We start from the raw sequence: 24,872 nt of genomic DNA on the forward strand, positions 1-24,872 counted from the left end.
CCCCAACAGAGCAGATGCTCCTGGGGCCGGGATCCCCGGGGCCTTGGGACAGGCAGAGCCCAGGGTCCGAGAAGCCTACACTACTGGGCACAGCCTTGTGCCCGCTCTGCAATGCCCTGCAACCCCCACTCCACTGGAGACCCCGAGCCTCCTCCCAGGAGAAGCTGACCGCCTGGACAGTCCAGTGGGGGGCTGGGGACCTCCCACCCCCCAGCTCTCTGATGTGGGGGCAGCAGCAAAGCCAGGGAGCAGCACTCACGGGCAGTTAGCTGGGTCCGCTCTCCCCTCCCCCGCCGGCTCAGCTAGGACACCACCCAGCGAGCCAGGAGCAGCCCCCACTGCCCAGTGCTCCTGGAACACCCCCTCCTTGCTGCCCTAGTGGAGCTGGGAGGCAGGGGGAGGGGTGCTGTTTGCTGGGGGCTGAGAGGCTGCAGCAAATTAAACACAGACAGAAACAAAGAACAACTAAGATCCCTTTCCACCAGGGCTCCCGACTCCCAGGGAGCGTGGCTGCCGCTTCTGGGCTGGACAGAGGCCCAGAGGGGAACCCCTGGGGAGAAAGCAAGACCAGGGACAGTGGAGAGGGCGTTTCTGGGCAGTTTAGAGAACAGTGCTCCGTTTCATTCATCGGCACAAACCACCAGCCACGGGGCAGAGAGCACACAGGACACCAACAGCGGGCCTGGCTCACCCTGAGGCCCGTTTTCAGAAAATAAATAAAGAGTAAATAAAGCCCCTAAAGAAGAAAGGGAGACCGGGTGACCGCCTTTGACAATTCGGTTGTACTCTCCTGCCTTCTGGTGCTGTCCTCTCTGTATGGTCACAGGCAGCCATGATTTGGGGTGGTCACGGGAAACCCAGGGGCGTGCGGTCCGAGCCCTCCACGGCCGGCCACACTGCAGTACCTTCCCGGCACGGGCCACCTGCCCCAACCCCCGTGTGCCCGGCTTGAGTCCTGGGCTCGCTCTTACCAGCTTCCGAGAGGTCCCTCAGGGAGCTGCTGAGGGCGCTGCGCTTGAGGCCCTCGCTGCTGGCGTAGCTGTCGTCCAGGCAGGTCCGGGTCAGCGTCCCGTTGCCCGACTCCTTCTTGAGGCCGGAGCACTGGGACAGGTTGGGCCGCACCACGCCCTTCTGCTTCTCCAGCTCAGCTGCAACAGAGGAGCAGGGCCCAGTGAGGGGCGCAGCCTGGGACGGGCAGGCAGGGCCAGGACCCCCATCCGCAGGACCGGGGGGACCATGCCCTCCGTTCAGGGTCGGCTCCATCCCAAGTCTCCGTCCACCTGACATGGGGCAAAGGGAGGGGCGGGCGGTCTTGGGGAAGAGCTGCGACACCACCTTCAACTAGGAGCCGGGAGGCAGTGGGTCAACAAGGAGGAGCTGCTAAGTCTAGAGAGAAGCAAGTGTTACCCAGCCCTCTGGGAGGGCCAGAGGCAGGCACACCTGAGTCCCCGGGGAATGAAGCTCCAGCCAGGGTCTGACAGAACCTGTGTGACAGGCACGGCTGTGCCCGGTCCCTCTGCTGGGCTCTGACTTGGAAGGTGAATCAACAGTGATCCCACTCCGCTGCCAAGAGCTCAGCCCCAGAACGCCAGGAGCTCTTGTCCTGTGGGGTGGCCTGGAGCCAGGGGTCCTTCCCAGGTAGGACAGCCCTGGCTCTCACCAGGAGGCCTCTGCCATCCCCTCCTCCCTCTGTGCCCCCTTCTGTGGCCTGGGCACGTAGGCTGCTGGTCCCAGGGGCGTGGGAAGGCCAGAAAAGACCGGGGCGTCCCCTTCTGCGTCACTGCCACCACAGAGGAGACAAACCTGTGTCCAGAGAGCCCTAGAGGGTGCTGGGCTGTGACTCACACTCTATCCTGTGCTTCTCCATCTCCTGCACCTCCGCGATGGACTCCCGCAGGTCCTCGCTGAACTTCTTCCGGTCTTGAGGGTTGGGAGCGTTAAAGTTTATTAACACTTTGATGTCTGCTCCAGGGACTGCAGACGTGAGCCGGATGCCGTTGGGGTAGTCTGCAAGGAGGAGGAGAACTGATGGGCCCTGCGCTCTCTGCCACCTCCCTGCTGGTCTAGAAAGACCAGTAAGTCTGCATTCGGGACAGGCTGAGGCAGACGGTCCGTGGGGAGAACAAGCTTCCGCAGTGCAGTCTCCATCTGCCAGTGGCCCCGCGCTGCCTCTTGTGAGGGTCAGGGGAAGCCGGGGCCTCTTCTTGTCCAACCTGAAGGTCACGGGGCCCAGACCCTTCGTTTCCAGGCCACTCTGCCTGGGCTTTGAGACAGTGACCAGGCACTGAGTCCAGGAGGAGACAGAGGCGGCCCCTGTGGTAGGTGGAGTCTCCACCAGTCATCTCAGGTAGTGCTGAGACTAGACTGGGCTCTGTTCTCTCCCAAGTGGCCTCCAGACCCTCAGCGACTTGGGGCGCACGTGAGCCCCACCCAGCGCACTCTGTGCTGAGTGCAGTGTCTCCTGCTCCCACCTGCCTCGGGCCCCTTCTGAGCTCAAGCGGCCTCTCGGGATCCAGTCCCCTGGAAGCACCTCTCCTTCCCGTGGAAACCGAGCACCGTCACTGGGTGTTGGAAGGATCTTGACTCAAACGCCCAGGCCAGCTCTGACCCGTATGAAGGCTGGGAACTCAAACGCTTAGAAGTCCAAGTGAATCTCCAGAATGCAGGTGCGAGTGTGGGGGTGGGGCGTGCACTCAGGACCCCGACACGCAGGAATGAGACTTAGGGGAGCCAAGTGCTTCTGGTTTTTCAAGAGAAGCCAAGAATGTGAAGTAAAGTTTAAATTTCAGCTCGACAAGTTTTAGTAAGTATAGAAAAACTAAACATAACACAACAAAGACAGACCGACCCAGGGCTGGCAGTGTGAGACCCCGGCGGGAAGGGTGGCCTGTGGGACGTGAGGTCAGCTCTTCCCAGCACCCGGGCCAGGACCGAGGGCTGAGCCCTCAGGATCTAAAATGACCCTGCACAGCCCGTCTGGGGATCCAGTCTGGGCGGCTGCAGGAGCATCACGCCCACCCCACCCCTGGTGGGAAGCTTGCTGGTTGGGACAGTGTGGGGTGGCAGCAGCCTCCACGGGGCCACCTGGTGGATACCAAGGTGAGGCGGGCTTTCTGGCCTTGGCTGGGCAGACAGGGCAGGAAGTGGGGAGAAGGTGGGGTGGGAACCCTGGGCCTGTTGTGGACGTGAGATCGGAGAGGGTACGGCAGGTGCTGGTCCCATTTGGGTCAAAGAAGAGGTGACGACCCCAACCCACGCCTTTGGGCACGGTGATTTGGAATGGGCTTGCCATGGTCCCTGACACTTTCAACCTGCAGGTGGACGGCTGATCAGACAGCACCATGGCAACCGGTCTGGGAGGATGAGGGTGGCCCTGCTGCTGGACACACCATCATGCCCTATCAGGGCAGTCCTCCTGTGGGCCGCTCTAGAATGTGTGGAGTGGCAGGACCTCCGCTGTCTGTCCACACCTGCACGTCCACACCCTTTACTCCATCTGTCCACATCTGTCATCCACACCCTTTACTTCATCTGTCCACATCTGTCATCCACACCCTTTACTCCATCTGTCCACATCTGCACATCCACGCCCTTTACTTCATCTGTCCACACCTGTCATCCACACCCTTTACTCCATCTGTCCACACCTGCACATCCACGCCCTTTACTTCATCTGTCCACACCTGTCATCCACACCCTTTACTTCATCTGTCCACACCTGTCATCCACACCCTTTACTTCATCTGTCCACACCTGTCATCCACACCCTTTACTCCATCTGTCCACATCTGTCATCCACACCCTTTACTTCATCTGTCCACAGCTGCACATCCACACCCTTTACTTCATCTGTCCACATCTGTCATCCACACCCTTTACTTCATCTGTCCACATCTGTCATCCACACCCTTTACTCCATCTGTACACATCTGTCATCCACACCCTTTACTTCATCTGTCCACATCTGTCATCCACACCCTTTACTCCATCTGTCCACATCTGCACATTCACGCCCTTTACTTCATCTGTCCACACCTGCCATCCACACCCTTTACTCCATCTGTCCACACCTGTCATCCACGCCCTTTACTCCATCTGTCCACATCTGTCATCCACGCCCTTTACTTCATCTGTCCACATCTGCCATCCACACCCTTTACTCCATCTGTCCACACCTGTCATCCACACCCTTTACTTCATCTGTCCACACCTGTCATCCACACCCTTTACTTCATCTGTCCACACCTGTCATCCACACCCTTTACTCCATCTGTCCACATCTGTCATCCACGCCCTTTACTCCATCTGTCCACATCTGCCATCCACACCCTTTACTCCATCTGTCCACACCTGTCATCCACACCCTTTACTTCATCTGTCCACATCTGCACATCCACACCCTTTACTTCATCTGTCCACACCTGTCATCCACACCCTTTACTTCATCTGTCCACACCTGTCATCCACACCCTTTACTCCATCTGTCCACATCTGTCATCCACACCCTTTACTCCATCTGTCCACACCTGTCATCCACACCCTTTACTTCATCTGTCCACATCTGTCATCCACACCCTTTACTTCATCTGTCCACAGCTGCACATCCACACCCTTTACTTCATCTGTCCACATCTGTCATCCACACCCTTTACTTCATCTGTCCACATCTGTCATCCACACCCTTTACTCCATCTGTACACATCTGTCATCCACACCCTTTACTTCATCTGTCCACATCTGTCATCCACACCCTTTACTCCATCTGTCCACATCTGCACATTCACGCCCTTTACTTCATCTGTCCACACCTGCCATCCACACCCTTTACTCCATCTGTCCACACCTGTCATCCACGCCCTTTACTCCATCTGTCCACATCTGTCATCCACGCCCTTTACTTCATCTGTCCACATCTGCCATCCACACCCTTTACTCCATCTGTCCACACCTGTCATCCACACCCTTTACTTCATCTGTCCACACCTGTCATCCACACCCTTTACTTCATCTGTCCACACCTGTCATCCACACCCTTTACTCCATCTGTCCACATCTGTCATCCACGCCCTTTACTTCATCTGTCCACATCTGCCATCCACACCCTTTACTCCATCTGTCCACACCTGTCATCCACACCCTTTACTTCATCTGTCCACATCTGCACATCCACGCCCTTTACTTCATCTGTCCACAGCTGTCATCCACACCCTTTACTCCATCTGTCCACAGCTGTCATCCACACCCTTTACTTCATCTGTCCACACCTGCCATCCACACCCTTTACTCCATCTGTCCACATCTGCACATCCACACCCTTTACTCCATCTGTCCACACCTGTCATCCACACCCTTTACTCCATCTGTCCACACCTGTCATCCACACCCTTTACTCCATCTGTCCACACCTGTCATCCACACCCTTTACTCCATCTGTCCACACCTGTCATCCACACCCTTTACTCCATCTGTCCACACCTGTCATCCACACCCTTTACTCCATCTGTCCACACCTGTCATCCACACCCTTTACTCCATCTGTCCACATCTGTCATCCACACCCTTTACTTCATCTGTCCACACCTGTCATCCACACCCTTTACTTCATGTGTCCACATCTGCCATCCACACCCTTTACTTCATCTGTCCACACCTGTCATCCACACCCTTTACTCCATCTGTCCACACCTGTCATCCACACCCTTTACTCCATCTGTCCACACCTGTCATCCACACCCTTTACTCCATCTGTCCACACCTGTCATCCACACCCTTTACTCCATCTGTCCACACCTGTCATCCACACCCTTTACTCCATCTGTCCACATCTGTCATCCACACCCTTTACTTCATCTGTCCACACCTGTCATCCACACCCTTTACTTCATGTGTCCACATCTGCCATCCACACCCTTTACTTCATCTGTCCACACCTGTCATCCACACCCTTTACTTCATGTGTCCACATCTGCCATCCACACCCTTTACTTCATCTGTCCACACCTGTCATCCACACCCTTTACTCCATCTGTCCACATCTGTCATCCACACCCTGTACTCCATCTGTCCACACCTGTCATCCACACCCTGTACTCCATCTGTCCACATCTGTCATCCACACCCTTTACTTCATCTGTCCACAGCTGCACATCCACACCCTTTACTTCATCTGTCCACATCTGTCATCCACGCCCTTTACTCCATCTGTCCACACCTGTCATCCACACCCTTTACTTCATCTGTCCACACCTGTCATCCACACCCTTTACTTCATCTGTCCACACCTGTCATCCACACCCTTTACTCCATCTGTCCACACCTGTCATCCACGCCCTTTACTTCATCTGTCCACATCTGTCATCCACACCCTTTACTTCATCTGTCCACACCTGTCATCCACACCCTTTACTTCATGTGTCCACACCTGTCATCCACGCCCTTTACTCCATCTGTCCACATCTGCACATCCACACCCTTTACTCCATCTGTCCACACCTGTCATCCACACCCTTTACTCCATCTGTCCACACCTGTCATCCACACCCTTTACTCCATCTGTCCACACCTGCACATCCACACCCTTTACTTCACCCTTTCTCATCGGCATTTAAACAAATTCACTCTGCCCTGAATTAAACCATCACCTCCAAGAAGGAACAGCAAGAGTAAACCCGTGGGCACCCTGCATGTTGTTACTGCTGCGTGTCAGAGCGGGGAGAAGCCGCCCCGGGCGTCTGTCCCTGGTGGCACAGGAGGAGGGACAGACTGGGAGAGTGGAGCTTCGTGACTGCGCGGTCCGAGCGGAGTGACGGGTCACAGACGCAGCGCCCAGCACATGTGCACGTGGACTCACACTGGTTCTCGAAGAGCAGGACCTGCATTCCGTGCAGAGAGAAGGACTGCCGGAAGTTGTACGTCACCGAGTTCTTCTTCTTCTGGAAGATCTTGGTGACCTGAGGGCAGCCAGAGACAGAGGCTGAGCCGCCCGTCCGCCCTGCCCTGGAGCAGCCCCGGGGGCTCGGGCCGAGAGGAAGCCATGGCAACCATGCTCTCCTGGAGGACGGTTCTGCAGTCAGAGGTCAGGAGGCCCTGCGGCAGGCAGCACTGGCGTGGGAGGGACGCCCGCCCGCCGTGCCCTGACCTGGGCACTGTTTTCTGTTCCTGTGAGACACTGGCACCATCCTGGCTGGCGACAAAGTGCCTCGACCCAGCAGGGAGGTGACAGGCACTGAAGACACTGTGCAAGGTCTCATGTCCAGGACCCTCCAGCCACTGTAAGTGACCTTCAGCAATTAACTTCACAAAGGAAATGGAGTCAGAGGTTTGAAGTGACTTGTTCAAGGTCAGGGGTGCTTAATAAAGAACTTGAACCCACACATCTGGATTCCCACGTCAGGAATCACAGGAGGGAAGCTGGTCCTCAAGCAGGTGGGGACAAGGACAGGGACCTCCGGCAGAGTCTGTGGCCTGTAGCCCGACAGAGACGGAGAACAGGCTCTCTGTGGGGCACCTTCCTCCCTGCGGCTGACTTCTCCTCTGGGCAGGAGCTCCTCAGTCTCCCTTCGGGGAAGCCCCTCTCTGCCTCACTCAGTCGTCGGGACTCAGGAGACGGGGCTGAGCCCGGACTGCCGGGACCCACACCGTTCTCGGGGGGAGCCTGCCTGAGAAGGGACCCACCCAGAGGGGAGCCCACCCGGAGGGGAGCCCACCCAGAGGGGAGCCCACCAGACCGAGAGACGGAGACACGGAAAGGAGTCCTGCTGACCTGTCCGAGCCTCTGACAAAGCCAGGCCGAGCCTCCAACCCCCTCTGGACTTGTACATGAACGACGAAGCCCCAGTTTGTGGCCGTTTGCACTACATTCTGCCCCTGGTGACCCTGGGACCTAGGCTAACAGCCCCTCGCTGCTAGCCCACACCCACACGCAGGCCCACGGCCAGCTCTCCTGCGCAGCAGCCACTGGCCACGGTGCAGGGGAGCCACGTACCACCAGGAGGTCGTTAAACAGGAAGATTTCTCGCTGGTGCAGTCCGAGTTTCTGGGGCTTGTTTGGGTCTGGAACCTCGAAGAGCCGGCAGTAGCAGACCAGGCGCCGGTGAGGCAGAGAGAGAACCTGCATGGGGCAAACGCCTCCTCAGCAGCCTGCCCACCGCTGGGCCCAGGTGGCCCAGGGCTCCAGCCTGAGTGCAGGGAACCAGCCCCTGGCCCTCGTGTTCAAAACACCGCTTCTTACAAACCCTGCAGAAGGACCGTGTTTTCTGGCTTGTGGCAACTGTCCCACTCTGTCCTCTGGGACCGTGGGAAGCGCCAGCACCCTCCCACGCAGGTCCAGACTTCTCAGAGCTGTACGCTCCCGGGACAGTTCCTAGCCACAGAGGAATGCACGTTCTCCGAGTCCACACAAAGTGCCCATGAGTCCCTGCAAACATGGTTCTAGAGTTTTCTCTAGATGAGGAAACCGAGGCAAAGAGGCTGAGCAACCCGCCTCAGCCTCCCATGATGGGACCCCACGAAGCCTCAGTGTCCCCACTCTCGCAGGGCCCTCCCGTTTAAACATTTCTGAAGTCTGAAAGACCCTGTTCAGACTCTCGAGCCAGCAGTCACCGCTCTGCCCTCTGCTCTGCACCCCTGCCTCTGAGCACACCTGCCACAGGCCCGGTGAGCCCCCCCCTGCCGCCGGGCAAGCTGCTGTCAGGACCTGGCATGACCAACCACGGCGGGCTCTGGGAGTGCCCACCGTCCCGCAGAAGCAGCACACGCCCCAGCAAGCCCCCAGAGGGCGGGCATGGTGGCAGCTAGGGAGCTTTAGCCCTGCAAGGGGCCCCCTGGCGGATGCCGAGCTCAGCACGTCAGGATGACAAGGAGCGGGAGACCATGGCCCAGTGGGGCACAACAGGGAACACGTTCTGTCTGGAGCGAAAGGATAAAGGGGGAGGTGGATGGGGACCAGCCACGGAGCTCCCGGGGGTCTGGGTCTCTCTCTCTCGGAAACTGAGCGAGAAAGTGGTCAGAGGGCGGTGAAGCTGACTCGGCTAGCCAGCGAGGGGTCAAGACAGACACAGGAGGGGTGTGTCCTGGGACTGCCAGTCCAGCAGCGCACACGTGTGCTCCGGGGGCAGTGGCTGACCTCCACGCCGTGGGAGGGGAGACAGTCCTGATGCAGGAACAAGCAGTCGGGGCAGAGTGTGGTCGGGTGGGAGGAGAGGGCCCTCAATGCTCACCAAGGTACAGGACCTTAGGGTCTGGGGACAGACCTTGGTCTCTGAGCTCAGATGGGCCCAGATAGGAGGGAGGGAGAGTGTCTGCTTCCAGCGGGACAGCACGGCCCTCCCCATGTGGCTGTCATCTCTGGGCTCGCAGAGATTGGAGGCTGGGTTGATGAGGAAATAAAATTTCTTATTGCTCCAGAAATTAACTTAAGCAGCCAGAAGTGTGGGCCTGGGAGTAGGGAGATAGGGGCGCCCTAGGCACCCCAGGTGAGACATCGGCCAGCATGTGAAAGGAAAGGGTACTCACACAGCCAAGCCCATGATGCAGCGATCCAATCTGCACGGGAAACAGCACAGAGAAAGCGACATCAATGCTCCAGAAGACGCTTCTGGGCCCTGAGCCCCCCCCTTAGCTCTGTCCAGCCCCCCCCCACCTCCCCTTAGCTCTGTCCAGCCCCCCCGGCCCCCTCCCCTTAGCTCTGTCCAGCCCCTCCCCTTAGCTCCCACCGGGGGAGGCACTGAGGGCCTCTCACTGCAGGCTCCGAGGACACTCCAAGTCACCACGGAGCCGTACAACCCCGCCTGTCGGAGTGTCAGAAGCCCTGGGTTCTCTTCCATGTTAACCCAGAGAAAACGGCTGCTGTCCTCACACAGTAGAAGCCACCAGCAGAAACCCACACCCTGAGGGAGCTCACCAGCCCTGTCTGGAAGGGGCATCGGGGCCTCTGGCAGAAGCCGCGACCGGCAGGCTGAGTGGGAAGGGGGGTGAGCACCAGGCCCTGACCGCTCCCGGGACACGGCCTCCACCTACCGGCTTCTTCCCCACGATGAGCTTCTCCACCTTCTGCACCTGGGACACGTGGTCCTCGTTGGTCTTCAGCTCCCGCTTGCGGATTCGCTCGTAGATGCCAATCAGGGTCTCCCGGGGGATGTCCTCGCCGTCGTCCACACCTGGGCAGGAGACAGTGCTGGGCGTCAGCTGGGCCGGGGCGGCCCCTTCCGCTTTGAGCCGCAGGCTCTGATTTACCAGTTTTTACCCAAATCAGAACAGCTGTCCATTTCTGCAGTCCCAGCAGAACCATAGACCCACCATTACTGAACACCTTCCATCAACCACAAGCTCCTCAGGATCCGTCCAGCTGGACAAGCTGCCTGGACAAGCGTAGGGAGCTGCTCAGAGGGCTTTATGAACATTCCCTCGCTGACCTTGACCACACCCCGTGGGGTGGGCATACTGGCCCCATCCCACAGATGAGAACGGCAAGGCCCAGGAGGTGGGCTGGGGTGGGTTGGGGTGAGGGGAGGCTGTGTGGACACAGTCTGTAAGTTCAGGCTCCCACACGGGGCCCACGTCCTCATGTCACCCTTGTTAGCCTCAGTCTTTCTGAGCTGCGGTCTGTGAAAGAGGCCACCGGGAGCATGGTGACATCGCAGGGCTGCTGTGAGGAGGTGTCAGCAGCTCGGGGCGCACTCCCGCAAAGTGCCAGCTGTGTCCTGCATCGCACGGGCAGAAGCAGGGGGCCAGGACCGGAACCCGGGTGCCCTGAGAACAGCGCCCACCGCCCACTGCACCACCCTGCACATGCTGTGAGGAGACACTCAGCCCTCCTGACGAGACAAACACCCCTGTTCGTCCTCAGACCGCCAAGTCCAGCAGCTTGTTAACACGCTCTGCAGGTGGGACCCTGGGGAGGGCCCCCCCAGCCCTTCAGACACAGTCAAGGGCCTCACGCCAGACAGGGACTGGCCATCAGAGCTGGGAACTAAGCCCTGGCCCCTCAGGGGCCAGCCAAGCTTGGGGTGGTCCTGCCACCTGGTGGCCTCTGCTCTCTCTAGCCTTCCTGCGATGGAGGTGTCCACCACCAGGGGGCGCGCCAGCACGTGTCAAATTCCAGGGACCCTAACCCTTCCAGGGGGGCTCTAACCCACGACCGGGCGCCCAGAGAGCCTTCACTACAGATAAAGGAGAAGAGTAGGCATTTTAAATGCTCAACACGCTCACATCTGGACTTGATTAAAACCAGCTTTTTCTCCTTTTTTAAAAATACACCACCTCCGCCCTGGCTGCCTGAGGGCCAACCACCATCACGAACACCACGGTGACAATAAGGCCAGGACGATCAGGACCAACAGCCTCCTTCAGAGGAAGCAGAGGGTCACTGACGTCCTTCATCCCAGCCAGAAATGCGGGAACACTAGCCATAATGCGTGAGGCCACACTGCACGTCATCTTCACACTCGGATTCAGAGCCCATGTTGGTGGGGGCCGGAGAACTGGCTTTGGCATGATTTGCACGAAGGAAAACAACTCTAAACATACAATTGCACCACATGACAGTCTCAAGAAAACGGAGGCAGGAACGCAAGAACAGCACGAAGACGCCCGAGGGACGCCAAGGCCAGCGCCGTGCGGGCGAAGGGTGAGGTGGGGCCAGACAGCAGGCGTGAGACTCGCAGTGACTCTGCGGTGACTGTGCAGATTTCTATGAGGGGACTAATAACCTAAGAATTTTTACATGAAAAAAAATTTACAATTCCGTTTCTAAGGGGACTCCCGCCCCCTGCAGCTGGCATTTCCCAAAGACAGGGACACTTCCTACCCTGTCCTACCCGGGACTCCAGGGGCACGAGGCCCATGAGTCGGCGAACACGGAGTCACCTGGGGGTCCTTTCTGATTCCCCCTCTGTGTGACACCAGGAGAAGGCCCGCTTGCTGCGGCCTCAGCAGCACCTGTCTGACACGGGCCCACCTGCCGGGGAGGAAGTCTCAGCCTCAGGCCAGCGAGAAGCAGCTGGGCTGGAATCCACGGGGAGCTTTCTTCCTACCGCGTTCGTCTTTATAATGTCAGCATGCGGGTGGCAAACGCTACTGGCTTCCCACTTATAGTGATTACACACGGTTCCTTTAAAACTATATTTAAATAAGTAGAAAAAAACAGTAAGGCAAGGCCCTGGCCAGTTGGCCCACTGGTAGAGCCTGGTGTGTGGAAGTCTCGGGTACTATTCCGGATCAGCACACACAGGAGAAGCGCCCATCTGCTTCCCCATCCTTTCCCCCCTCTCCCTCCTGCAGCCATGGCTTGGTTGGTTCGAGCCCATCGGCCCTGGGTGCTGAGATTAGCTCCGCGAAGCCTCCGCCTCAGGTGCTAAAAATGGCTTAGTTCTGAGCATGGCCCCAGGTGGGCAGAGCATTGGACTCAGGGGTCCCCGGGTGAATCCCGGTGGGGGACATGCAGGAGTCTATCTCCCTTCCTCTGTTGGAAAAGAAAAATAAAACAAAACAAAACAAAGCAGTAAGGCGAACGGGTTTCAAGAGGAAACATGATGGCTGGGCCGACTGTGGGGGTGCCGTGGGGACAGGAGGGGAGCTGGCCCATCTGTCCAGTCCCTGCCTGAGGCCTTGGGGCTCCAGCCTGTGCTTCTCATGTCCTGCCAGCCAGGCCTTCATCTACCCATCACTGGCCCGGCCCTCGGCACCGATGAGCTGGTTTCCCAGGCCGCTGCCCCTCGTGACTAACTCCCACCACCCGACCTCTCAGACCCTGCGTTTCATTTAACCACAAGCTGAAAACACCCCTTTCTGCAGGAGCTGGGCTCCTTGCACCCGAGACCCAGGCGAGCGTCACCCAGCCTGTGCTCCACCATGCACGCCCCTAAGACAGCACTCGCTCCTCACGGTGAGGTGTGCCGTCTTCACGCATTCTTGGGACCAATGCTCGCGAAGGCCACTGCGAGCAGGGACTGGCTGCGCTGGGGCGGGGCCCCGCTCTGTCCACACCTGGCACGTCCCCGTCCCCCACGGCTGGGGCGCGTGCTCACGGGGTGTTGTCAGCAGCTCACCTCGCAGGTTCTTGACGAAGTCCTCCAGCTTCATCTTGCGCTCGGGCTTGACGTTGGGGCTGTACATGTCTGTGTTGAGCAGGATGATGGCGAAGGCCAGGATGAAGATGGTGTCCGGGTTCCGGAACTGCCGCACCACCCCAGGGTTGCAGATGCAGTACCGCTGGCTAGGGTCCGAGAGGGCATGGGTCAGGGCCGCGGCCAGGACAGGGACGGGGTGTGCCGGTTACTCGTGAGCCGCTGACTCGGCTCTGCCTGGTGCTAACGCTGGGGCTGGTCACTCCCCACGGGGTCAGGGCCGCCGCACCCAGGACAGGGACGGAGCGTGCCGGTTACTCGTGAGCCGCTGACTCGGCTCTGCCTGGTGCTAACGCTGGGGCTGGTCACTCCCCACGGGGTCAGGGCCGCCGCACCCAGGACAGGGACGGAGCGTGCCGGTTACTCGTGAGCCGCTGACTCGGCTCTGCCTGGTGCTAACGCTGGGGCTGGTCACTCCCCACGGGGTCAAGCTCCCTGGGAAACGGGGATAACACCTGCCCAGCAGCGAGCTGGCCCTGACTGTCCACTTGTCTCTTCTCAGCTTATAATCCCACCCAGCTGACTGAGCTGGCACTGACCCTCGGGGTGGGAACCACATTCCCAAGGCTCCCAGAGCTGAGGCCGCAAGGGACTAAATCCTGGCCAAGGGGCCGTGGGGGCACCTGCAGGGCTGGGTCTTAGAGGCAGAGCTGTGGGGGAACCTGCAGGGCTGGGCCTTAGAGGCAGAGTGTGCCCTCCGCACTCCTGCCCAGACGGGAACACAGGTGTGAAGGTGGGCGTCAGACCAGAGGCACAAGGCCAGGCCCACGACAGCCGAGAAAACGCTGCTCTGTCTCGTTTCAGCGTGGCTGCTCCTGCTCTTGCGAGAGGCACCACACCACCAGCTCCTCGGGCGTCTGGGGGCTGTCTTCCCCGCCTCACGGACACTCTGCGTCCTCACTCGTCCCCCAGCGCCCCCCTTGCCTCTACAACAGTCCTGCCTCTCCTCCAGGACCCTCCGCAGTTAGCCTCACGGGTGCAGGGTGAAAGGGCAGAGACAGAAGAGGAACCATGGGGCCATTACTGGAGCAGCAGCCATGAGCACTCTGATGACATGCACTTCAATTCTATTAACCTTTACAGCACCCCTTCCAGGAAGCCCTCCTGGTGGAAGTCGCTGAACACCCCCATCCTCCTGTGTCCTGAATCCTACTGGCCCCACCGCTGGTGCCAGGCCGAGTGCTGCGTCCCTGGTGGGTAGGTGTCTGTCCCACCCAGCAAGGAGGTCCGAGGCCCCTACACAAAGTGTGCTCATCGGCCCGGATGAAAGACCGTGCGGTGACCTCGAACGCAGGCTCTCTGTCATGCCAGGTGCCAGGCTAAGTGGGCCACAGTCCTCAGCCGTGTAGGGCAGGTGCTCCTGTTACCACCCCGCCACGGGCCAGGACATGAGGCACAGAGAGGGAACGGGCACAGGTCACACAGCTGCTAAGTGGTGGAGCGGCCATCAGAGGCAGGACACCTGGCTGTGCAGCCTGTGCTCTGAGTTACTGTGAGGAAGCAGCGGCCCCTGTCCAGGGCAGATGAACATGGACGGACTCATGAGTGGACGAGGCTCATGAGGACTCGGAGGGAGAGACTGTTCAGACACCTGGGCTCCAGTGCTAACCAGCACGGAGCCCGGCACCCAGAGACGCTGCTGCCTCACCCGCAGGGCCCTGCACAGGGCAGAGGGCTAAGGGGCTTAGCCTTTGAACTGCGACCTCCTCCCCGGATGCCCACCCCCGCCATGGCTCCGACCTGAAGGCCTCGATGAGCCGCTCCACCTTCTGCGCCTCCCCTTGGACCCGGATGTGCGCCTGGAACTTCCGGAGGGCCTCGTCCAGCTCCATGGCAGAGAAGTCCATCTCGTCCACCACACAGCTGAAACACGACCAGGCCACGTCAGTGTCCTCTGCCCACAGCCTCTGCTGGCCTTCCCATTAGGTGAGGTGGACACAGGCGTGCAGAGGGTGGGCACAGAGGGGCTTGGTGCAGGGGAGCCAGGGAGCAGCCCAAAGGGGCGTGGGGCAAGGCTGCCACCCGTCTGGGAGGCGTCTGCACGGCTCCCTCCAATCCGCAAAGAAGTCGGATCCTGGCGGAAGATCCCTGTGCGTCCAGGGAGCCCACAGAGCCTGGAAACCAGGGAATGTTGGTGCATGTGTCTGTGCGCAGTTTTCTACAGACACGCCAGGGCCGAGCACACACCACTCTCAACAGGACCCTCAACAGAACTGATGTTTCCCGAGCACGCGCTGCCCCGGCACACAGCTACCGCCGTGCACGAGGCTGCTGGTGTCCGGTGAGGGAGGCGGGGAGCACTCGTCCCTCTTCGTGGAAGGAAGTGGAGGCCGGGGCACTGACTCTCCAGAGGGAACTCAGAAAGAATCTGCCCTCTCCCGTCTCGGGTGTCTGAGGGCTGGCAAGGGGTCAGCGGTGTTTTTGAGACCATCCTTGTGTGCCAATCAGAAGAATGGGGGCAGAGCCTGGGGCAGCCAGGCTCCCGGTTTACTTCTGTAACAAAGCTATAGCCGCCTCGGCCAGGGGCCTCGGCCGGGAGAGCCCAATCCCACTGCGGAGCTGACCCTCCAGTGGGGGGGGGGTCTGGGAATCGCTGTTGTGCCCCCACCTTCTCTGAGCAAAGAGGCCTCTCGGTCTCTGTGGGGAAAGTGAGGGGCAGGGGTGACATGCCGTGGTCTGCTGACCAGCACCCCAATAGGACACTGGTGTGGCGGGCAGGGTGGGAGGAGCCTGGCTCCTTCCTGAGGCCACTGCTATTTTCTCTCTGAGGAGAACAATGCACGGATTTCCTACGGACCAGAGGCCGGTGTGGAGGCAGCAGGAGGGGGTGCAGAAACTGGGGGCCCAGTTCACTGAGGAGCTAACCTGCTCTACCCTGAACTGTTCCCTCACACGGTTCAAAAGGTGGGGGCATTAGCCACACGACCAACCAGCTGGCCTTTTCCAGAGGCCGGGAGAGACACCGGGCAGGAAGGGACGGCCGAGGTGGGCACACTGCCAACGGCCCAGGTGGGCTCACCGCCTCTTCTGCGTGCCGTGGGAGACGGGTGAGCACGAACGTGAGCCCATGTGCATGGGGGGTGCGCCCAGGCCAGCCCCTCCCTCTCTGACAGTGAGTGTCCTTGCCTGTGGCACAAAGAGGTCCCTGGCAAGCACTGGGGGCAGCCGGTGGACATGTGGCCGGGCCCTTGCTCATCCCAGGGGCCACGCCCTCGCCTGTCCTGTTCCCTCTGGCAGGGGCTGGACAGACGAAAGCGCGGCCACAGTCACTGATGGTCAGCTCTTTACCTTGCTCCGATTTCTGTTTCTGTACTACCTGCACCAGGATGGCACATCAGTTCATAGCTGCCTGGTCAGAAAAATCCTCAAAAGTAGAAAAAAAAGCCACAAAACATGGCAAAGTGGGAGAAGCAGGGGTTGAAAGGGGACACTGTCCATGGGCAGCTCAGCAAATGGTTGAAGTGAATGATTACTTCAAAAGAAATGAGAGAGATCTAAGCTCCGGGACTCATGTCTACTTTATCTTAATAAAGTAGTTCAACTTAAAAAACAAATCCTCAACAGTAAGCCTGGGGAACCCCCACCCCCAGTACGGAGAAGGTGAGAGGACACAGGTCCTGAGCGTGTCCTGCAGGCTCTGGGGAGGGGTCGTCAATCCTGCCCACGGTGTGACAAGGACTCAGCCCCTGAACATAGCAGACACAGGTCCAGACTCGGGCCTTTCCACTCGGGACAGTCTCAAGGGGGAGTGGAGAGATTCAGGGTCCATGCCGGGCAGATTCTCAAGGCTGCCAGCAGCTCCCAGGGACAGGGTCCCCGCAGACAAATCTACGGCCGCCAGCTCTCTGGGCTGGTGGGGAAAGGGGTGTGCAGGCAGGGGCTGGATCTGACCCCCTGATCTCCCACCAGGAGAGGCCAGAGAGAGGCAGAGGCAGAGAGCTGGCTGTGGTGCACTGGAGCCTCTCTGGGCTCCTCCTGCTCCTCCTGAGGGCAGAGGTCAAGGCCCTGACCTCCCAGACCCCTGCCCCGCCGAATACTGGGTGGCTCAGCCGGCCTGAAGAGGAGGGGAGGTGCCAAGGGTCCGTGGAGGGGGGTGGATGCCCACACGTGTGCCCAGCAAGGTGTGGGTAACGTGGTGTGAGGTGTCTAGGAGGTCAGGGGAGGCTCTGCTGTAGGTCCCACGAGCAGGGCGAGCCCGACAGGCCCTGGGCCTGCGGTGGGAACGCGATGTGCCGCCCAACCCCAGGCCCAGAACTCACTCCAGGACGTCGCGGTTGAACTGCTTCTGCCTGTTGCCCAGGAACTCGCCGATCATCTGCCGGCTCAGGCCCTTGCGCTGCAGCAGGAAGTGGGCTACTCCCACCGGCGTGTCCGGCACGAAGCCACGCTCAATGAGGTACTGGATGCCCTTCTCAGGCTTCCTGGGGGGGTGGGACAAAAGACAGGCTCAGCCCTGGCAGCCCCTGCCCCTGCCCCTCCAGGCTTGCTCTCCACCTCCGTGGGCACGCAAGGTGCCCCAGCTGACCCCGGGTCCTGTCCCACCCTGAGCCTGCAACATGGGGGCGCCCAGCACTGCCCAGACCCTGCACCAAGAGTGGGCAGGGCTGGGCCAGGGAGCAGAGCTGTGTGTGCCGGAGCAGGGACCCTCCCCAGGAGCAGAGCCGTGTGTGCCGGAGCAGGGACCCTCCCCAGGAGCAGAGCCGTGTGTGCCGGAGCGGGGACCCTCCCCAGGAGCAGAGCCGTGTGTGCCAGAGCAGGGACCCTCCCCAGGAGCAGAGCCGTGTGTGCCGGAGCAGGGACCCTCCCCAGGAGCAGAGCCGTGTGTGCCGGAGCAGGGACCCTCCCCAGGAGCAGAGCCGTGTGTGCCGGAGCAGGGACCCTCCCCAGGAGCAGAGCCGTGTGGGCCAGAGCAGGGACACTCCCCAGCTGCCCTGCATGGCCCCACACAACACTGGTCCTGCCCACCAGCTCTGTGCTGGTGCCCTTGCTGCACCTCCAGGCAGACCGGAGCACCGTGCCCAGCACATGCTGGCCTGCCGTCCACCAGCCCACAGAGAATATGCAATGTCTCATCGTGCGAGCGCCCCACACTGACTGCTTACACCCGCTTGAGGCCAGCACTCTTGTACCTGTCCTGTCTAGGAGCCCAGCAACCCTGTGGTGCCTTGTTGCAAGGACTTGCAAACAGGGACTGGAATGATTCCCACGCTAAGCACTGTAAGATGTTTGCAGGGTGAGCCCCAATTTATGGAAGAAAACAGAGGCGCGGCACATGCCCTTCCTGGGCCCTGACGAGGGCTTGGAGGCGCTGAGCGTGCTCGCGTGCCCTGTGAGCCACGGACGTGCAGTGCCTTGCAGCCCCCCCTCCCGCTGGGCCTCCATCTCCTGCTATTTGTGTGGCACACCACGGGCCTGGCTGACCTCGCAGGGAGGTACTGGTGGTCCAAAGAGACAGGGTGAGGTGAGGGGCCATATGTGACCCTTGGAGCTCAGGTGTCCTCCTGACGACCCCAGAACCTGAGGAGCTGCGGAGCCCTAGGGTGCACCCAGCACCCAGGCTGGCATGGGAGCCGTCGATCCGGCCGCTAACTGGGGCTGGCACTACCCCTGGCTCCAGTGGGCAGAGGTCAAGTGTTCCACTGCAGGCGTGGAGATGAGGGCCCATGTTGGCTGGCCCGTCAGGCTGTGGCTCCGGGCCGAGAGCAGGGTCCTGCAGATGCCGCATTCTGACCCGCAGGCAGGAGTAAACTGCTGAAAGCTGACCGTGCTATTTCTGTCAGCGATGACCACAGCCCCTGACCTCACCCCAGGATTTCGGCCGGGAGCAGCTGGTGGCACAGGGGCCCTGCTCCCTCGCCCCTGCCAGCTGTGCCCTGGGGCCCGTGGGGCAGCTGGTGGCACAAGGGCCCTGCTCCCTCGCCCCTGCCAGCTGTACCCTGGGGCCCGTGGGGCGGACCTTCTGAACAGAGCTCTGGACGGGCCGGAAGGACAGGACCCTCCCCATTCCGCATGCGGCTCCGGCCACAACCTGCACCGAGGCAGGGCTGACCCTCGTGCGCTAGGCCCAGGCCGAGGGGGTCTCAGGAAAGGGCACCCCTGCCATATGCCAGGTGTCCAAGGCTCTCGGTTCTTAGCTGAGTGAGGACCAAGGACCCGGGTCCTGCCTGCCCACAGGAATGTGACAGTCCCTGTTCCCACCTCTGGGACAAGTTCCCGAGTCCCCCAGACAGCACCAGGGCTGCTCCAAAGACCCGGCAAGAACCCCGCCTCCCGAAATCCAGGAGATGAGGACCTGGGGCACATGGTGAACACGTGTCAGCACCCACCAGGCCGGCTGCCTGTCCTCAACCTGGAGGGTCAGACCCAGGCTGGTATCTGGTGACCCGACTCCCAGAGACCCCATGGAGGGAAGTGACGTGAAATCTGAGGGCGGACAGCCGAGCAGAGCCTGCGGTGTCCCTCTGCGGGAATGTCCTCCTCACTCGCTACCCCCACTCTCTCCTCCTGTCAGTGCTGAGGACAGCCTGCTCTTCCACCAGCCCCGCCTCAGACCTGCTCTCAGACTGCGCCCACGCTTCCTCTGCAGAACCCACGAGGGGGCAGGAGCGCCCACGCCTCAGACCCAGCCCACCCCCCCAAGGGCCTTGCAGCTGGCTGGGACTTCTGCTCACGTGGGTCTCCCCGTGTCCCCCTTCTCGTGGCACGTCCTGCCGGTCCCGCCTGCACATGCCGCACAGCCAGCCCACGCTCAGAGAGCCTCTGGCGCCACACCCCGAGAAAAAGGTCAAACCTCGGAGCCAGACGCTCACACACGACACAGCACCAGCCTTTAGGGTTCCCAGAGCACCTACTGTGTGGCGGTCTCTGTTCTAGGCGCCGACTGGGCCCGAGCACCTACTGTGTGGCGGTCTCTGTTCTAGGCGCCGACTGGGCCCGAGCACCTACTGTGTGCGGGTCTCTGTTCTAGGTGCCGACTGGGCCCGAGCACCTACTGTGTGCCGGTCTCTGTTCTAGGCGCCGGCTGGGCCCGAGCACCTACTGTGTGCCGATCTCTGTTCTAGGCGCCGGCTGGGCCCGAGCACCTACTGTGTGCCGATCTCTGTTCTAGGCGCCGGCTGGGCCCGAGCACCTACTGTGTGGCGGTCTCTGTTCTTGGCGCCGGCTGGGCCCGAGCACCTACTGTGTGCCGGTCTCTGTTCTAGGCGCCGGCTGGGCCCGAGCACCTACTGTGTGCCGATCTCTGTTCTAGGCGCCGACTGGGCCCGAGCACCTACTGTGTGCCGGTCTCTGTTCTAGGCACCGACTGGGCCCGAGCACCTACTGTGTGCCGGTCTCTGTTCTAGAGCCTCACCTACTGTGTGCCGGTCTCTGTTCTAGGTGCCGACTGGGCCTGGACGTGTGTTGAGTCAGCCCAGAGAGCCCCCGTGTGCCCTGCTCTGCTCTCCCACGACTGCCCACAGGGCTCCCCACCCACAGCACTGGCCATGGTGGGGACGACTGCGGGGCCACCACGGGGTCGTGGCCCTGGTCGCTGCCCTCCCTGCCCCCGGAAGGCCGCGGGCACTCACTTGTTGAAGAGGTTGAGGCCGATGCGGTAGTGCCTCTTGCGGATGATGTCGTTGCTGAAGGCGGGCGAGTCCCAGCTGTTCCGCGTCTCCTTGTGGTAGGTCTGCTTGCTGAGCGTCTGCTCCCGCAGGCTGTCCCGGGACGAGGACTCGGAGCTGCAGTTGATGGTGTCGTTAGAGTTGGAGGTGCTGTTGATGCTGTCGTTGTCCCCGTCCGAGTAGTCGGACTCAGACTTGCTCTGCCTGTTGGCTGAGCCGTTGATGGCCAGGTGGCCGTCCAGGGGCCTGGGGGGTCGGGGCCGCAAGTCCGGCTCCTCCCGGGGCAGGCCCTTCGGGGGACCGCTGTGGGGGCCGTGCTTGGGGCTGCCCTGCTGCCCGCCCAGACTGCGCTCGTAGGCGCTCTGCCTCTTGAGCGAGCCCCGGTCCGAGCGGTCGCTGAGGTCCACCGAGCTATCACTGGGCGGCTCGATGGTGAGCAGGGGCAGATGCTCCACCCGCAGCCGCTGCTCCTGCTGCTCGAGGGACGGCGTGCTCTGGCAGCTCGTGTCCGTGTCCCCCTTGTCGTCCTTGTGAGCCAGCGCCCAGTAGTCCTGGGCAGCGCCCCCCGCCCGCAGCTGCAGGTCCAGCTCAGCACTGGACGGCCGGTGTCCCTCCTGGGAGAGGGGCAGGGGTGGTGACAGCTCCTCCTCGTCGATGTACAGAGTGACGTCGCTGTACGAGGCCGTCATCTCGTCCAGTTTGTGGTGGTCCAGGACGTGCAGGGCCGCCTGGGGCTCGGTGTCCCGGGCCCGCGCTGTGCTGGGGGTGGACGCCTCCTCCGCGTGAAGGCTGCGGCAGTTGAGGGCGTCGTCGATGGACTCGGCCAGGGACTTCACCTGCCGGGAGAAGGCGTCCTCCAGCTCGGTGATGGCGTCCGCGAAGTCGCTGGACGGGGCGGGAGACTTGAGGGACGGCGGCTCTCCAAAGTCACCGCACTCTGAGGGCACCAGGGCCCCCAGCTGAGAGCCGTCGTCGGTCACCGAGACCTGCTTCCCCTCAAAGTAGGAGCTGTGCATCTTCTCGGGCCCCTCGAAGGAGAACTGCATCCTCATGTTGGACAGCACGATGCGGCGGGACATGCGGTTCTCCGACATGGAGCTGCGCAGGCGCTCGAAGTTCTTGTTCATCTGGTACTGGCGGAAGGCCGTCTGTATGGTGCGCGCCGCATGGCGGGTCACGAGGCGTCCCCCATACTTCCGTTCTAGCATCTCCACCTGCAGGGAAGGGGGCATGAAGACGTCCCGAGGGCCAGAGCAGCACAGCACCTGCCGGTCGCCCTCCCGCCCCAGCTCCACGGTGGCACTGCTGAGAAGGCCACGCAGTCCCAGAGCTGCCCAGAGCAACCGCGGGCACAGGATGTGCAGACTTGGGCCCCACGGTCCAACGACACAGAGGAACACCGCCTCCGACTCAAGCAAGGATGTTCCCTGCAGGACTTCTGAGAATCTAAGAGGAGGTGACTTCCCACACTTCCCCGGCCACAGAAGCCTGGGCCTCGTGCACCTTGTGGTGTGCAGTTTAACATGACTTTGGGGCTGTGGGACGGGGGCAGGCAGCCCCTCCAGAGACGAGGTCAGCAAGTCCTGGGCACTGAGCGTCGGCCACAGGCTTTCTGTGGCACTGACAAGGGTGCTCTCGTGGTCTGGGGGGGGGTTCACTCAATTGCAGGGAGGCCTGACAGACCTCCAAACAGAGGAGCAGGCTTCAGTGAAGCCAGACAGCTGGTCCAGGCGGGCCCTGCTCAGAGCCTGCGCCAAACCCTCGGTGAGACGAGGCCATGGCTCAGCCCAGCCAGGCTCGGGGACAACGGGCTACGACACCCTCAGCTGTGCTCCTGGAAGGTGCTGACAGGTTACGGGGTTCCCAACTCCCCTCCTGTGCAGATGAGGAAACCGAGGCTCAGAGAAGAGACAACACAACCCAGGGTCGGGTGTGAGCTTTCCCTCTGGCACCAGGGGTCCTGATGGCCCTTTCTGAGTCTGAGCCGGGCCTGGCTGCAGGCCTGGGACTCCCAGGGTGACACGGGGGCTTCCCGAGGCCCACGCCAGCCCACTGTGACCAAGGATGGCCCGAGGGCTGCTCCCTGTGCCTCGATCCTGAGTGAGACCCAAGCAAGCCTGGAGCCTGGGCCGGCTTCTCTCGGGGCCGGGCAGAGCGGCTCCTGACGTGGGGCCAGACGGCTCCCAGAGCCCTGGGAAAAGGTCTGCTCGCCTGGGTCCTGCCTGGCAGCCTGTGCCGGGCGTCAGGCCAAAGCCAGCAGTTCTCAGGAGCGCAGGGTCAGCAGAGGCGCCCGTCACTGAAGTCAGGAGACATGGGCTGTTCGGGAGGGGCTGCCGGGAGGGGTGGGCTCCCTGCCTCACCCCCGAGTGTGGGTGCCGGCCCCTTGCTCACCCACTGGGGCCTGTTCATCCCTCTGGAAAGTAAGAGTGTGCCCTGTGAGCCACCACCCAGGGGCATCAGTGCCTGTGAATTCGGGACACACCAGCTCCCTGGTCTGGGCGGGCACGCTATCTTGGAGGAGCAGGGAGGGCGTGGGTGGGGCGGGGCATGTGGCTCAGGCTGATTTCGAAACCTGGACAGTCAGCCAGGATGGGCCTGTTTTTCCTATCACCCTGAAGGGAACCTCACCTCCACATCTACGAACGAGCAGAGTTTGTTTCCTGGGCTTTGAGAGGCATGCTGAGAGCCCACAGGGCCAGCACAGGGCCCAAGGCTGGGCTCCAGGAAGCCCCCTCTTCTCTGCCCCCAGCTCTGGGGGCCCAGCCCCTGATGTTAGCTTTCAGGGGTGGGGGCACGGCTACCAGCTCAGGCCCAGAGCTTGCTTCAGGGCGGACCTCACAAACCAAACAGCAAGCTGTCTGCCTGAGACCAGCTCCTCACACCTGGGGGTACGCAGGGGAGGGGAAGAGAGGGACTTCAGAAAGGCAGACGTGGGCTGTGTGTGTGCTGACATCAGAGTCCTCTCGGTCAGTCCTCGCTGGCCCCCAGAGGACACGGTGACCCAGGCCTGCTCCTCTCTCCCCCTGGGCTCACCATGGCCACTCCTCCCTCCAGGCCGGCACCCACCCAGGCCTGCCAGAAAGGTCCCTGGGGTGCAGGGGGACCGTCCCAGCCGTGCTCACCCGAGCTCCCAGTGCCGCCGCTCTGCAGGCACTCAGCAGTGGCCTGACAAGGAGCCCACCCCTCACTCTCCCTTTAAGGGGTGCTCCTCACAGCAGGGAGAAAGCCTGACACTTTCCAGTAAGCAGAACCACAGCTCCCAGAGGCCTAGGCCTCTGCTCTCACCGCAGGAACGCCCCAAGGCCGGGGAAGAATCTATGGCTTCCCACCGGCCCCTCCACTCAGATGGAACTCTGACTCTAGCTCCTCCTGGACTCAGGCGCCTACATCTGTCCTGTCTCACTTCTGCCTGAACTGCCAAGAAGCTCAGCACACTGGGGCGGGGGGGGGGGGGGACTCGGTGGTCCACACTGTCACCTCTCCCCGCAGTCCCCCTCCCGCTGGGGAGCCACCTCCACACACACCTGGTTCTAATGCCACTCAGAGAGGCCTCCCACCACTGTATCCAACGCTGTCACCTCTCACCATCACTTCTGGAGTTAAACTGTCTTTATTGCTAACATGTCTGTGGCCCATTTCCTGGCCACAGTGTCAGCTCAGGAGCTGGGCATGGCCCTTGCCCTCTGCCGACTCCCTGGCACCCAGCGCAGTGCTGGCAGAGGTGGCCATCTGGCTACTATGCACGGGTGAGGGTGAACAGCAACGGCCACGGGAAGGCCACACGAGGCCCGAGATGTGTCTGCAGGCCCCCATCAAGGCCCAGCCTCTCTCAGCTCCACTGTGCTGGTCCTGCCGCTGGTCCACTACCCACATTGCTTCTGACCCACACAGGGTCTCGGAGCGACTGGCAAACGGAGTGGACCCCTCACCCCTGCGGTTGGCCTGGTCACAGGACAAACACCACAGGGCAGGAGACTGCTCCTTCAGCCCAGGAAGGGGCCATCTGCTCTCAGGCTCTGGCCATCTGCCGTCTCCCTGCTCAGGACCAGTCACGGGGAGGGGGAGGCAGAGGGCTATGGGTCAGGGCCGTCCACAGTCGGAGGGCAACACCAAGAGCAGGAGGACCCAGCGCGGGCAGTACCCA

General features: G+C 61.3%; 1 protein-coding gene across 13 annotated transcripts in view; it reads right to left on the reverse strand.

Moving 5' to 3' along the window:
* IQSEC1 (IQ motif and Sec7 domain ArfGEF 1) overlaps nucleotides 1-24,872 on the reverse strand; it is a 274,380-nt gene that overhangs the window by 9,363 nt on the left and 240,145 nt on the right. For all 13 annotated transcript variants that reach the window (XM_066347174.1, XM_066347173.1, XM_066347180.1 and 10 more), the window contains 10 exons: nucleotides 20,693-21,942; nucleotides 17,384-17,545; nucleotides 14,865-14,987; nucleotides 13,047-13,213; nucleotides 10,018-10,157; nucleotides 9,514-9,543; nucleotides 7,985-8,110; nucleotides 6,851-6,950; nucleotides 1,846-2,007; nucleotides 972-1,148 (listed from right to left, as the gene is read on the reverse strand). In XM_066347174.1, the coding sequence (XP_066203271.1) occupies nucleotides 972-1,148; nucleotides 1,846-2,007; nucleotides 6,851-6,950; nucleotides 7,985-8,110; nucleotides 9,514-9,543; nucleotides 10,018-10,157; nucleotides 13,047-13,213; nucleotides 14,865-14,987; nucleotides 17,384-17,545; nucleotides 20,693-21,936 (2,431 nt within the window). In that variant the 5' untranslated portion in view covers nucleotides 21,937-21,942. The remainder of the gene's footprint in view (nucleotides 1-971; nucleotides 1,149-1,845; nucleotides 2,008-6,850; nucleotides 6,951-7,984; nucleotides 8,111-9,513; nucleotides 9,544-10,017; nucleotides 10,158-13,046; nucleotides 13,214-14,864; nucleotides 14,988-17,383; nucleotides 17,546-20,692; nucleotides 21,943-24,872) is intronic.

Source organism: Saccopteryx leptura, chromosome 8 (genome assembly GCF_036850995.1).
Source record: "Saccopteryx leptura isolate mSacLep1 chromosome 8, mSacLep1_pri_phased_curated, whole genome shotgun sequence".
Classification (NCBI taxonomy): Eukaryota; Metazoa; Chordata; class Mammalia; order Chiroptera; family Emballonuridae; genus Saccopteryx; species Saccopteryx leptura.